Raw genomic sequence first — 15,274 nt, forward strand, 5'->3', positions numbered from 1 at the left:
AAATCTGACTGGCACAGACCTTTTTCCTTTTGTTTAAAAAGCAAAATCAGTGAAAATGAAGCTGGGGGGTAAATGTATGTAGGAGTAAACAGCTGTAGCTGGTGTGTGTCAGTATTTCAGTGCTGTAACTGTATGTAGGAGTAAACGGCTGTAGCTGGTGTGTGTCAGTATTTCGGTGCTGTAACTGTATGTAGAAGTAAACGGCTGTAGCTGGTGTGTGTCAGTATTTCAGTGCTGTAACTGTATGTAGGAGTAAACGGCTGTAGCTGGTGTGTGTCAGTATTTCAGTGCTGTAACTGTATGTAGGAGTAAACGGCTGTAGCTGGTGTGTGTCAGTATTTCGGTGCTGTAACTGTATGTAGGAGTAAACGGCTGTAGCTGGTGTGTGTCAGTATTTCGGTGCTGTAACTGTATGTAGGAGTAAACGGCTGTAGCTTGTGTGTGTCAGTATTTCAGTGCTGTGACTGTATGTAGGAGTAAACGGCTGTAGCTGGTGTGTGTCAGTATTTCAGTGCTGTGACTGTATGTAGGAGTAAACGGCTGTAGCTGATGTCACAATTATGGGTTCAAAGGTAAAGTGTTAGAAACGTAGGAGTAAACGGCTGTAGCTGGTGTGTGTCAGTATTTCAGTGCTGTAACTGTATGTAGGAGTAAACGGCTGTAGCTGGTGTGTGTCAGTATTTCAGTGCTGTAACTGTATGTAGGAGTAAACGGCTGTAGCTTGTGTGTGTCAGTATTTCAGTGCTGTGACTGTATGTAGGAGTAAACGGCTGTAGCTGGTGTGTGTGTCAGTATTTCAGTGCTGTGACTGTATGTAGGAGTAAACGGCTGTAGCTGGTGTCACAATTATGGGTTCAAAGGTAAAGTGTTAGAAACGTAGGAGTAAACGGCTGTAGCTGGTGTGTGTCAGTATTTCAGTGCTGTGACTGTATGTAGGAGTAAACGGCTGTAGCTGGTGTCACAATTATGGGTTCAAAGGTAAAGTGTTAGAAACGTAGGAGTAAACGGCTGTAGCTGGTGTGAGTTAGTATTTCGGTGCTGTGACTGTATGTAGGAGTAAACAGCTGTACCTGGTGTGTGTCAGTATTTCAGTGCTGTAACTGTATGTAGGAGTAAACGGCTGTAGCTGGTGTGTGTCAGTATTTCAGTGCTGTGACTGTATGTAGGAGTAAACGGCTGTAGCTGGTGTGTGTCAGTATTTCGGTGCTGTGACTGTATGTAGGAGTAAACAGCTGTACCTGGTGTGTGTCAGTATTTCAGTGCTGTAACTGTATGTAGGAGTAAACGGCTGTAGCTGGTGTGTGTCAGTATTTCAGTGCTGTGACTGTATGTAGGAGTAAACAGCTGTACCTGGTGTGTGTCAGTATTTCAGTGCTGTAACTGTATGTAGGAGTAAACGGCTGTAGCTGGTGTGTGTCAGTATTTCAGTGCTGTGACTGTATGTAGGAGTAAACGGCTGTAGCTGGTGTGTGTCAGTATTTCGGTGCTGTGACTGTATGTAGGAGTAAACGGCTGTACCTGGTGTGTGTCAGTATTTCAGTGCTGTAACTGTATGTAGGAGTAAACGGCTGTAGCTGGTGTGTGTCAGTATTTCAGTGCTGTGACTGTATGTAGGAGTAAACGGCTGTAGCTGGTGTGTGTCAGTATTTCGGTGCTGTGACTGTATGTAGGAGTAAACGGCTGTAGCTGGTGTGTGTCAGTATTTCGGTGCTGTGACTGTATGTAGGAGTAAACGGCTGTAGCTGGTGTGTGTCAGTATTTCGGTGCTGTAACTGTATGTAGGAGTAAACGGCTGTAGCTGGTGTGTGTCAGTATTTCGGTGCTGTAACTGTATGTAGGAGTAAACGGCTGTAGCTGGTGTGTGTCAGTATTTCGGTGCTGTAACTGTATGTAGGAGTAAACGGCTGTAGCTGGTGTGTGTCAGTATTTCAGTGCTGTAACTGTATGTAGGAGTAAACGGCTGTAGCTGGTGTGAGTTAGTATTTCAGTGCTGTAACTGTATGTAGGAGTAAACAGCTGTAGTTGGTGTGTGTCAGTATCTCAGTGCTGTAACTGTATGTAGGAGTAAACAGCTGTAGTTGGTGTGTGTCAGTATTTCAGTGCTGTAACTGTATGTAGGAGTAAACGGCTGTAGCTGGTGTGTGTCAGTATTTCAGTGCTGTAACTGTATGTAGGAGTAAACGGCTGTAGCTGGTGTGTGTCAGTATTTCATACTGTATTTCAGTGCTGTAACTGTATGTAGGAGTAAACGGCTGTAGCTGGTGTCACAATTATGGGTTCAAAGGTAAAGTGTTAGAAATGTAGGAGTAAACGGCTGTAGCTGGTGTGAGTTAGTATTTCGGTGCTGTAACTGTATGTAGGAGTAAACGGCTGTAGCTGGTGTGTGTCAGTATTTCAGTGCTGTAACTGTATGTAGGAGTAAACAGCTGTAGCTGGTGTGTGTCAGTATTTCAGTGCTGTAACTGTATGTAGGAGTAAACGGCTGTAGCTGGTGTGTGTCAGTATTTCAGTATTTCATACTGTATTTCAGTGCTGTAACTGTATGTAGGAGTAAACGGCTGTAGCTGGTGTCACAATTATGGGTTCAAAGGTAAAGTGTTAGAAATGTAGGAGTAAACGGCTGTAGCTGGTGTGAGTTAGTATTTCGGTGCTGTAACTGTATGTAGGAGTAAACAGCTGTAGCTGGTGTGTGTCAGTATTTCAGTGTGTAACTGTATGTAGGAGTAAACGGCTGTAGATAGTGCTACAGTAAACTTCACAAACCTGAAGGGGCCGCTGCCTGCATCATTAATCTTGGCTTTCTGAAGAGCAGAGGGCAGAGACGGAGGCCCAGACCCTGACACTTTATTACCAAGACACACAGCATGCTTCAACACAGAACCTGAGTGAGAGAGAGAGAGAGAGAGAGAGAGAGAGAGAGAGAGAGAGAGAGAGAGAGAGTGTGTTAGTTAATACAAGGAATTTCAGGTCATGATGTGTGCCACAAGAGGGCAGCATTTCACTGCACAATACAGTGGTCGTTTCTCAACAGCAATAAGAAACACATCCGTGCACTAGAGTTCTATAAATAGTTCTCTCATGATTCTACAGTGAATGATAGAATTCAGGGCATTGTCTCTGATTTACAAACGGATATGTTCTTGTTATTTGGAGCAAATCAAGTGCATGTTGCTGCATAACTTGGGTGGTGGAGGATGACATCCAGATAAAACACTAAAGATAATGGATGCACAGAAAGATGCTGTGTGCTCGGGGCTTGGTGAACAGCGAGCCGTTCCTTATCATTTAAAAGTGCCATACTCTCCCTCTTCTCCACAGTGGAACACAGTTCTGGTTCTTAATGAAAACATCTGTGATCTGTGAAGGAGCAGAAGCTCTGGTTTTTAGACGTTTTCACTCTGTTCTCTTTCTTCTCCGTTTTTACTCAGTGCTCTTATTTCTCCGCGCTCGTTGTGTCTGTTTTGCTGAGTTTAACCTCGTCTTTGAGCTCTCACATAAACACGGGTCCAGCGCTGTGATTGGACAGACTCAGACGAGGGGGCGGGCACTTCTTAATTGTCATTTTAGAAGCAGAGCAGAATCAGAACGGCTCGTTTTAGCTCATGATTTCTGATGTTTCATTAAGAACCAAACCTGTGTTCCACTGTGGAGAAGAGGAGGATATGGCACCTTTAAAACACGTTCAGTTTAATGGCATAAGTTAAAATTAGCATGGCTAAGTGGCACTTTAATTCCCCACTGAGAATCAAAAGGCTGCGAGGGCGTCTACAAACGTTTGAAAGCTGCTGGAGGAAGCTCACCTGTGGGGAAGGCATGTGTCTGGGTTCTGATGGCAGTGTGAGGAGTGAAGCTTTGAGGCTGAGCTGCTCTCAGAGAGACCACTGGCGTCTGCTGCTGAGGCTGAACCACACACACACACAGACAGTTTCAGCGTCATGCATCTCCAAACGTAATTCATTTAACTAGTGAATTTTAGTCTGTTTTACATTCAAAGACTCATAAGGGGTGATTCAGATTAATGGGATTTAATTGGAACAATATGTTTAATATTCAGAATGCAGCCCTCTGAGTGGCTGTAATATTTAATGTATAAAAAGTTTTAGAAGCATTCCCCTGCTCTTTTATCGTATTATGGTAACTTCTGTAGCATTAAAAATGAGAGTGCAGCAGCAGGTAGGGGCCTGGAGGTTGTGGGTTCGGGTCCCACTCCAGGCGACTGTCTGTGAGGAGTGTGGTGTGTTCTCCCTGTGTCTGCGTGGGTTTCCTCCGGGCGACTGTCTGTGAGGAGTGTGGTGTGTTCTCCCTGTGTCTGCGTGGGTTTCCTCCGGGCGACTGTCTGTGAGGAGTGTGGTGTGTTCTCTCTGTGTCTGCGTGGGTTTCCTCCGGGCGACTGTCTGTGAGGAGTGTGGTGTGTTCTCTCTGTGTCTGCGTGGGTTTCCTCCGGGCGACTGTCTGTGAGGAGTGTGGTGTGTTCTCTCTGTGTCTGCGTGGGTTTCCTCCGGGCGACTGTCTGTGAGGAGTGTGGTGTGTTCTCTGTGTCTGCGTGGGTTTCCTCCGGGCGACTGTCTGTGAGGAGTGTGGTGTGTTCTCTCTGTGTCTGCGTGGGTTTCCTCCGGGCGACTGTCTGTGAGGAGTGTGGTGTGTTCTCTCTGTGTCTGCGTGGGTTTCCTCCGGGTGACTGTCTGTGAGGAGTGTGGTGTGTTCTCTCTGTGTCTGCGTGGGTTTCCTCCGGGTGACTGTCTGTGAGGAGTGTGGTGTGTTCTCTCTGTGTCTGCGTGGGTTTCCTCCGGGTGACTGTCTGTGAGGAGTGTGGTGTGTTCTCTCTGTGTCTGCGTGGGTTTCCTCCGGGTGACTGTCTGTGAGGAGTGTGGTGTGTTCTCTCTGTGTCTGCGTGGGTTTCCTCCGGGTGACTGTCTGTGAGGAGTGTGGTGTGTTCTCTCTGTGTCTGCGTGGGTTTCCTCCGGGTGACTGTCTGTGAGGAGTGTGGTGTGTTCTCTCTGTGTCTGCGTGGGTTTCCTCCGGGTGACTGTCTGTGAGGAGTGTGGTGTGTTCTCTCTGTGTCTGCGTGGTTTTCCTCCGGGTGACTGTCTGTGAGGAGTGTGGTGTGTTCTCTCTGTGTCTGCGTGGTTTTCCTCCGGGTGACTGTCTGTGAGGAGTGTGGTGTGTTCTCTCTGTGTCTGCGTGGTTTTCCTCCGGGTGACTGTCTGTGAGGAGTGTGGTGTGTTCTCTCTGTGTCTGCGTGGTTTTCCTCCGGGTGACTGTCTGTGAGGAGTGTGGTGTGTTCTCTCTGTGTCTGCGTGGGTTTCCTCCGGGTGCTCCGGTTTCCTCCCACAGTTCAAAACTGCACGTTGGTAGGTGGATTGGAGACTCAAAAGTGTCTGTAGGTGTGAATGTGTGAGTGGACTGGCGCCCCCTCCAGGGTATGTTCCCGTGTTATTGCTGTGTCGTGTTCCTGTGTTGATTTTTTTTTTTTTTGTGTAAAATGACCACTGTCATTTTTAATACGACACAGTAGTTACCATAATATGACAATCATATTTAATACAAAAACCACTTATTTGGGCTCATAATAAAAGCAGTGTGACGCAGTGGTGTTGTACCAGGGTGGTCCTGCTGTGCTGGATGCTGACGCTGGGCTGGTGGAGAGTGGTCCTGGAGGACATGGAGGAGGTCAAGACGGTCTTGGTCGCAGCTGTAGAGGGCGCTGAGGATGGGGCAGTGGGTGTGGCTATGACTGAAGTTGTGGGACGCTGTGTTGCCATAGGCGACCCCAGCACGGCGGCAGTGAGAACAGAGGAAGTGGGCGGAGCTTCACTTTGCTGAATAAATGCTACACTATCAGGAGTCATCTGACGGAGAGTAGGAAGACTCCTCTGGAAAAGAGAGAGGAAAAAGAAATAGGCCTATATTAAATCAAATGTTCCATTCCACCTTAAATAGTATGTGAGTAACACTTGTGTCTAGGTGACAATGTAAATACGACTTTGCTTCATGTAAGGAGGAGTAGGTCATTTGAATAAGCCCAAGTACCTGAATATAACTGCTGCACATTTTAAGGTGGAATGACCAGTTCTCTCAGGAAGCACAAGAATGTGAAAACTGCATGATTTAAGGTGGAATGAACAGTTCTTATAAAAGTCTAGTTGCCAGAATGACTGTGGCACCATTTAAAGTGGAACAGAGAATTTTATTAATAAAACTAGATACAAAAATATAACATCTGCATATTTTAAGGTGGACTGGTCTTTTTTTTTAAGCCCATGCTAATTAATGCAATCGTTGCAGAATTGAAGGTTGCCAGAGGCCAAAACATAACTGCTGCAGCATGTATAGCTTTTAGTTTTGGTGTGTCAATACTCAGCAGGTCTGTGTTGATTAAAATACTGCTGGTGTATTTCAATAAAAACCCATGAGAACCAAGCAAAGACGCTCTGACCACATCTGCTTTCTCTCACACAGTTTAATAACGTCTCTGGTAGCTGCTGTAAAACAACTGAGCCCTTCCTTTAGAGATAAAAGAGCACAGCAAGAACACACAACCTCCTTTAAAAACAGAAGGCAGCTAGGTCTAATCACACATGTTCGGCACTGCACGAGTCCTGATGAGATTAAATGGCATCTACAGACAAATCCTCAAGCTGCTTAGTGGACAAGAGCGGCCTCACAGCACTCGCTCAACTCCCAGCTGAAAATCAGGACCTCCGGCCCAATCTGAGCCCAGCTGGGGTTCATAAAGCAGGAGGAGACCGAGCACTGGTTAAAAATGCAGTCACGACTAATGGAAAACATCTAACAGTAAACACTGGCTCTGTTTACAGTGAGATGGTGCTTGGACAAGGCAGGATTCTACTCTCTGATTGGTCCCTGGTTGGTTTCCCACTCCCACAGCTCCCCCCTGAAATGTATCTGGTGTCGTCTCTAAACCCCGTCTCTAAGGGGAACAGTGGTCTTTGGAAACCACAGCAACGGCGGCGGTAACGTTAAGCGGTGTTTACTCATGGTGTAGTGGCGTGTTGTTGTTGTTGTTGTTGTTGGGGAGTGAACACAGCTCCGTTATCAGTTCAGACAGATCAGTATTAGCCCTTTTCCACCAACAGTTTACGCACATCATTTTTAACCATTCAGTGCATTTCCAACAACATAAAGAGGTTCTGAAACCCTGTAGAGATAAAGAAGCCCCAGAAAGAGCCCAGAGACTAAAGCCTTACAGGTTAGGTTTAGGGTCATTTACCAGCAGACCCATTATCCGCTGTCTGATCTGAGAACAGAAATGAAATTGGTGAGGAAATAAAAGCAGGAGAACGCTGTGTGTTTTTGCTGGGGCTGTGGTTAGCGAGGGTCTAGAAACAGTCACTATAATTTGATAAACGTCGACTCTAACCCGACTCTGTTTTCCTGTGTCTGCGTGTCCCTGTCTGGATTCTTTCGTCAGCCACCGATCCAAGGAGCGTTTGAACCTCTTCAAAAGACCACGGCGTCATTTTACGAGCTGCCGTCGTGAGTCGGATAAAAACAAACGTGATCTCTGCTGCAGCTGGAGATTTTACAGATGGAGAGTTGGTGCTGGTCGTCTGCGTTGCGTGGCGTAGAGTGACGACTCTCTCTGGACGATCAGCGCTCTGCAAGGTTTACACGCCACGGTTTAGTCCCTACTCGACTCGCTCTGAACCACGAGAGAACAGCCGCTAAACAAGAACCCGCTTCCAGGTAGTAGTCAGGAATAGTGTAGGTACCATGCGGTGGAAAAGCACCTCTCTGCTGTATGAGCAGAAACCACAGAGCGGACACACTGTCCTCTAAGGACACCTAATGCTGATGAAGTGTGTGTTACCTTAAGGAAAGGCACGAGGTAGGGCTGAGGTGAGGAGTTTAACTCCTTGTACAATCTGCTGGTGAACTCCTCTGCTTCAAGCTTCCCCTCCTGCAGAAACGAACAAACATTTTATCATCACCGTCCGGAACAAAAGCAGAAAAGTTCCATAACCCATGATTAAATTACATTTGTTGTTCTACTAAGTGAAAATAAGTGAACACCTCTTACACAGAAAACATAAAGTGACACACTCCCCCTCGTCTCCACAGTGGATCACAGTTCTGTTTCTTAATGAAGCGTCTGTGACCTGCTTTGGTCCAAACCCCACGAGCCCCACAGCAGTGTTCTCCCCCTGTGTAAACAGCCCCTGTTCAGAACGCCCGCTTTCAGCACCTGTTCCTTTAAATGATAATGAGCCGCTCGCTGTTCACCCCGACCCCGAGCGCACAGCAGTGAGGAGCGAGGAGCAGAAGCTCTGGTTTTTAGCCGTTTTCACTCTGTTCTCTTTCTCCGTTGTTTCACAGTGTGGGGGTTGGTGGACTCCAGAACCACACTTTAATGTGAACATGCACCGAACAAGGAATTTTTAAAATATTAGTCCATCATTCCGCTGATTCTACAGCAAAGTTTCTATTAGGTCGAGTCTGCAATACTTAATGCTTATAAATGGTATTTCACTAAACAACAAGAAAGCTGATTCCTCAACTGCACTCAAATCTCCATGTTGCACACAGTTTCATCAATGAGATGTTAAATGTCATGAGAGTGTGTTATCATATACACCGTCAGCGCCTGAATGCCCTGGGTCACCTTTCTAAATCACTAAATCACACACCCCACCCAGTCACCCGCACACTCACCTGTTCACAAAAATCACACACCCCACACAGTCACTCCAGCTACCAGCATGTGTCTGGACTCTGTATCTGTGAGTTTAGTTTATTCTCTACAGTCTACTAACCAGGAGACTTTTGACCAGGTTTTTAACATTCGCCGCTGTTTCGGACGACTGCTTCCCACTGGACGCCAGCTTTATCAGCGTGGACAAGAAGTTCTTACACTTTTTCACATTTTCTAATGTTTCCTGTGAAGAGAAAAGGATGTACATTAAAATAATAATAATATTACCCTAAAACACAATAAAGATACACAAAGAGTTAATATAATGTTGATTTGGAAAATAGGCAAAGATGAGGGACTCAGACTGTAGAAAGTGGTAAATAGTGTGAATAGAGTGCAAGCTTAACACTTTTATATATATATTTATAAATACAGGGGCTGGACAATGAAAGTGAAACACCTGGTTTTAGACCACAGTAATGTATTAGTGTGGTGTAGGGCCTCCTTTTGCGGCCGATACAGCGTCAGTTGGTCTTGGGAATGACATACACAAGTCCTGCACAGTGGTCAGAGGGATTTGAAGCCATTCTTCTTGCAGGATAGTGGCCGGGTCTCTACGTGATGCTGGTGGAGGAAAACGTTTCCTGACTCGCTCCTCCAAAACACCCCAACGTGGCTCAATAATATTTAGATCTGGCGACGGTGCAGGCCATGGGAGATGTTCAACTTCACTTTCATGTTCATCAAACCAGTCTTTCACCAGTCTCGCTGTGTGTATTGGTGCATTGTCGTCCTGATACACCGCACCGCCTTCAGGACACAGTGTTTGAACCATTGGATGCACATGGTCTTACTGGTGCAGTGTGCAGTTAATGAAGATTGTCCACCAGGCTGCTCCAATTTAGCCCTGACACCTCCCACACTACAATGACAGGTGTTTCACTTTCATTCTCTAACACCGGTGTGTGTATATATATATATATATATATATATATATATATATATATATATATGGGCAGCCCCTAGCCACGGTGTCCGGGGAGCAGTTGGGGGTTAGGTGCTTTGCTCAAGGGCACTTCGGTCATGACCTGCCGGCTCTGGGAATCAAACCGGCGACCTTCCTGTTACACGTTCAGTTCCAGGCCACAGCTGTTCTCCGTACCAACCTCAGGTCTGCCACAGAATCATTTAAACACTGTACAAATATAAAACTAAAGTAAACACTGACACCACGGCGTATCTTTAAGATTAGGATACATGTTTATAAACTTAAAACAAGCGACCGAGGGCCTGATAGGGTCTGGAAGGAAGGTGGAGCCTATGAAAGTCAAATTGTGAGCTTTTGTGAATCAATACAAGGCCTGATTATTTCCCCGATCCCTAAATCACAAGGCGTCTGTCTTTACCGTAGTAGCTGCGGCTGGTGTGGTAGCAGTGACCGGGACTCTCTGAGCTACCCCAGGCTGCCCTGGCACAGGTGTACCAACAGAGGGTGCCGTCGTCCCACCAAGCATTATGGTATTCTGAGAAACACAAGAGTCACAGAGGTATAGTTACTCATGCTTAATGTTAAAGAGGAACAACAAAATGGTATCAGCTTTGAAGGTTTAGGGGTTTTAAATACTGTCAATTTTAAAAAATAAAATAATAAAATGTTAAAGCACTTCTGCCACCGTGAATTCCTATTTATTTTACACAAATACACACACACATTAGGATTAGGAACCTTGTATCAACACTCAACATCCATTTTAGCAGCTCCACTGACCACACAGGAGCACTCTGTAGGTCTACAATTAAAGACTGTAGTGCACCTGTGGCTCTGCATACTTTGTTACCCCCCCTCTCCCCCTGTTCCTCAGCGCTCAGGACCCCCACAGAGCAGGTGTGATGTGGTGGTGGATCATTCTCAGCGCTGCAGTGACACTGATGTGGTGGTGGTGTGTTAGTGTGTGTTGTGCTGGTGTAGAGTGGATCAGACACAGCAGTGCTGCTGGAGTTTTTTTTTTTTTTTTTTATTAAGTTAATGAAACAGGAGCGAGCTGGATCGCACTGCCCGGTCGAATGATGCCATGCCAGTTTAACCCAAGTTCTCTTATTGGTACAGCGCAGTGGAGGGTGCCTGAGTGGGGAGTCAAACCCCAATCTACCAGATACTAGAGAACAGAGATATCATCCTTATACTACAATATAACAACTGCTCTAATATGAAACACAGAATAGCCCTCAGAGCACAGAGAGTGGTCCACACCTGCAGGACGGGCGGTCTCTGGAGCACAGTGGTGGGCTGAACAGCAGCAGGAACTGGAGACGTTTGCTTGGTCAACGTGGTAGGGGTCACCTGTCGAGAGAGAGAGAGAGAGAGAGAGAGAGAAGTAGCTCCTTAGTCTCATCAGCTCAAAGGATAACCTTAAAGGTGTGTATCCTTACACTCCTAACAGAGATGAACAGAATGAGAGGACTGTAGTTACCTGCACAGGTGGTGTGTTGGGAGGGTTTGGGGGTCTGGCTATAGCACCCTGAGACTGAGCCTGAATCTGAGCCAGTGTCTGCTGATGGATCATCAAAAACTGACCACTCTCACTGCGCACCAGGACCATCCCTGTACACACACACACACACACACAGTAAAGTACAGCTTATTTAAAAAAACATTTAGAATTGAGTTGGATATTAGAATACATTCAAAACAAATTTTCCCTTTAAAAAAAAAAAAAACCTGAGTGGTTGAGTCCACCAACCCACACACTGTGAAACAAGACACCACCCCCCGCCCCGCAACCAGTTTGCATTCGCTGCCTACGTCAGGAAACGCGGGATAAAACGAGTCGCTCTGATTCTGCTCCGCTTCTGACGTCAAGTGCAGAGACTTTAGAATGGCTCCGCCCCCCCGTCTGAGTCTGTCCAATCACAGCGCTGGACCCGTGTTTATGTGAGAGCGCAAAGACGAGGTTAAACTCAGCAAAACAGACACAACGAGCGCGGAGAAATAAGAGCACTGAGTAAAAACGGAGAAGAAAGAGAACAGAGTGAAAACGGCTAAAAACCAGAGCTTCTGCTCCTCGCTCCTCACTGCTGTGCGCTCGGGGTCGGGGTGAACAGCGAGCGGCTCATTATCATTTAAAGGAACAGGTGCTGAAAGCGGGCGTTCTGAACAGGGGCTGTTTACACAGGGGGAGAACACTGCTGTGGGGCTCGTGGGGTTTGGACCAAAGCAGGTCACAGACGTTTGGGGTGTTACTGGGTAAAAAGCAGAGAGAGTATGTCCCCTTTAAATGAATGATGTGCAGTTTATACCTGGTGGGAGCTGGATGTTCTGGACGCTGGGCTGACTCTGCGGCTGGGTCATCCTCTGCGTTAAACCCTGCGGAGCTATGGCCCGGGCTCCTCCAAGAATGGGTCCTATAGATGTCGGGACAGGGATCCGACTCCCGCTTTGCATTATGGGTGTTCTGATGGGCTGTGGGAGGGAGACTGGAGCTTGGGTCATTGTCTGAGTGAGAGATATAGGCGAGTCTGCTTTGTGTACCTGCCCAGGTGAGCTTAAACTCAAGGATGCGTTGGAAGTAGGCAGGTGAACCGGGTTAAGTCCAGAGTTTAAAGCCAAGCTGCCGGGTCCGTTCGGTGCCGAGACGGTGACTGGGTTTTGCATAGAAGGCGTCCTCACTAGTGCGACGGTTTGAGGAGGAATCACAGTGTGGGGGCTTGTTAAAGAGGTCCGGATGACTGTGCCTGGAGCCGCGGGTTGGTCTTTGACCACACAGCCGGGTCCGTTGGACACGATGCTGGACACTGGAGACGGTGCGGATGCGGAGTTAGGGAAGGACGCAGCTCCGGCGAAGGAGTAATTCCCGTTCAGATTTGTGCCCGCAGACATTACTGAAGAAGGTGTGAGGCCAGGTTTGAGGTGCCCCGCCGCTTCCACGCGTCCATCCGAGGTCAGCCTCGCACCTGTGGGCGTAAACAATCAATCAGTTCCATCGTTAGACTCTTTAAACGTCCGGTACAGGTATCGTCTGCGAGATGAGGCTTTACCGTGAGTCTAATTATGTGTAAATCATCCTAGTTCCACAAAGTTCAACTCTGGGCTCAAGTTATCTAGATAAACTGAGAAATACCCTACTCAAAACTGGCTTGATTTTGGACTCAATTGATCTGGTTAACCAAGGAATCCCAAAGCTCAGTCAGTGAGGATGGTCTCAGTGCTTAGGCACAAGTCTGAATCACCTGGATAAGTTCTGCTACTTCACAACGTGGGATTTCTCATTTTATCCAGATAACTTAAGCTCCAAGCGTTGATATTACAATCACATAGATATTTTTCTAGGTTTAGCCAGATAACTTAATCCCAGGGCGGCACGGTGGCGCAGCAGGTAGTGTCGTAGTCACACAGCTCCAGGGGCCTGGAGGTTGTGGGTTCGATTCCCGCTCCGGGTGACTGTCTGTGAGGAGTGTGGTGTGTTCTCCCCGTGTCCGCGTGGGTTTCCTCCGGGTGACTGTCTGTGAGGAGTGTGGTGTGTTCTCCCTGTGTCTGCGTGGGTTTCCTCCGGGTGACTGTCTGTGAGGAGTGTGGTGTGTTCTCCCTGTGTCTGCGTGGGTTTCCTCCGGGTGCTCCGGTTTCCTCCCACAGTCCAAAAACACACATTGGTAGGTGGATTGGCGACTCGAAAGTGTCCGTAGGTGTGAGTGAATGTGTGTGAGTGTGTGTGTTGCCCTGTGAAGGACTGGCGTCCCCTCCAGGGTGTATTCCCGCCTTGCGCCCAATGATTCCAGGTAGGCTCTGGACCCACCGTGACCCTAAATTGGATAAGCGGTTACAGATAATGGATGGATGAACTTAAGCCCAAAGTCAAGCTTGTCCAATACGGAACCGAGCTGAAGAGCATTCCCACTGATCGGTCCTCAAATCTGGGCTTTAAGCTTTGTCCAATCGGAAGCAAGCTAAAGGGCATGGCTACTGCGGAAACATCAAGCCTGGGCTTAAGTTATCTAGTTAAGACTCTTAGGTGCATACTCACTTTAACCAGGTAACTGAAGCACGAAGTCAAGCAACAACTTTAGGCTTAATTTAACTGGTTAACTTAATCATTGGATAATTATAAACAACGTAATCCTTGTGTCAAATCTGTTCAACATTAATTTCTAGCAGAGAAACATTTTATAACTTTATCTGCTCATTTCTCACAGGTGGATACTCAATTTAACCGGATAAATTAAACCCAATATCAAGCCTGTCCTGTAACAGCCTAAACTCTGAGACACATTAATGTTTTACAAGCATCAACTCTGGGCTTCGGCTGCGGTGAGTGTGAGACAGGGCGTAATTTCTCACTTTATCCAGATAACTTCGTGTTTCTCTACGTCATGTGCGTGCAGCTGTAAACGCCGAAGCACATTTCTAATAAAGCAATATCTATTTTATCTGGTTAAGTTTCACAGGTAGGTATTCACTTTAACCAGTTTTTAGTCAACTTCACCCCCAAAATCCTCAACTTTGAGCTTAAGTTATCTGAATAAACAGGTTAAATCTGCTCTGTAAGTGAGAGGTGGAAAGAACAACCAACACCCAGCTCCAGAGACTGGGCAGTGGTGGGTGGAGAGCGCTGAGCCGCAGGGGCTTCACCTGCCGGGAGTCTCTCGGGTCCCGGTCCCATGCTGTTGTTGTTGTTGTGGTTGGTGTAGTTGTTATTATGGCGCGGAGTTTGCGCGGTGTTTGCAGTCGCCGAGACGCCGTTTTTCAGACCGAAGCTCGGTGGAGTCTGGGCGGACAGCTTGCCGGCTCCGGGGTGAGTGAGCTGGGGCTGCAGAGAGCCGAGCGCGCCGCTCACAGACGCCTCATCCGCCGCAGAGCTAAAGAAAACATCATCCAACAGCCCGGGGCCAGCCGCCATCTTAATGACATCTCCCTCCTCTTAGTGATGAGGAGTCGGTTCTCAAAGATTCAATTCTGTAATTCTGAAGTGTTTGGGAGCTAGAGATCCGAAACATTTGGAGTCGACTCAGTTTCACTTTGCCTGTGCTTACTCCATACTACAATTTAAACAAACGTAAACATGGCATAATTTATAAATATGAATTATATAATCCGGATGATCTATAACCATCTCTTAAATGGCTTAGATTAAAAAGAGGATTGATTTATACAAACTTTAGAGTCGATTCCATCGACTCCTAATGAATCACTCCCTCCTTCCTTGACTTCGCCGAGGGGCGCCCTTCGCTGATTGGCTGATACGCTGCTGGGCGTCTTCCGATTGGATGTTCCAACATTTAAACGGCTTGGGCGACCGTTGAGAAACAGGGTGACAGCGCTAATCTGTTTAGCTACTTTTTCAGATTTTTTTTTTCCTTATTTTATGTCACATTCTCCTCGTGTGTTGTTAAAATGGCTCACTGTTATTGTAACCATTTCTCAAGTTGTATTTTTATAAGTCAATCACAGAACATGTGGGAGTGGTTTTCTACATTTGGATAAATTACATTTTGGAAGTCCCAACAGGGCGTAGTGCCAACACCAAAACAAGTACACACTGGCCCTATATTCATTCATCAAACTTTATAAAAGCAGGTGCAAATCTGACAACACTGAATGGTGTAGGGACTCTATCAACTGATCAAAGA

At 46.8% G+C, this 15,274-nt stretch overlaps 1 protein-coding gene across 1 annotated transcript in view; it reads right to left on the minus strand.

The window, feature by feature from the left end:
* LOC136696785 (transcription initiation factor TFIID subunit 4-like) overlaps positions 1-14,565 on the minus strand; it is a 24,610-nt gene extending 10,045 nt beyond the window's left edge. The window contains exons 1-10 of the mRNA XM_066671463.1: positions 14,277-14,565; positions 11,951-12,604; positions 11,125-11,255; positions 10,905-10,994; positions 10,060-10,176; positions 8,775-8,897; positions 7,832-7,921; positions 5,601-5,873; positions 3,801-3,900; positions 2,764-2,881 (exon numbers count right to left, since the gene is read on the minus strand). Coding sequence (XP_066527560.1) covers positions 2,764-2,881; positions 3,801-3,900; positions 5,601-5,873; positions 7,832-7,921; positions 8,775-8,897; positions 10,060-10,176; positions 10,905-10,994; positions 11,125-11,255; positions 11,951-12,604; positions 14,277-14,544 — 1,964 coding nt within the window. The 5' untranslated portion in view covers positions 14,545-14,565. The remainder of the gene's footprint in view (positions 1-2,763; positions 2,882-3,800; positions 3,901-5,600; positions 5,874-7,831; positions 7,922-8,774; positions 8,898-10,059; positions 10,177-10,904; positions 10,995-11,124; positions 11,256-11,950; positions 12,605-14,276) is intronic.
* Positions 14,566-15,274: the final 709 nt, after the last annotated feature.

Source organism: Hoplias malabaricus, chromosome 5 (genome assembly GCF_029633855.1).
Source record: "Hoplias malabaricus isolate fHopMal1 chromosome 5, fHopMal1.hap1, whole genome shotgun sequence".
NCBI lineage: Eukaryota > Metazoa > Chordata > Actinopteri > Characiformes > Erythrinidae > Hoplias > Hoplias malabaricus.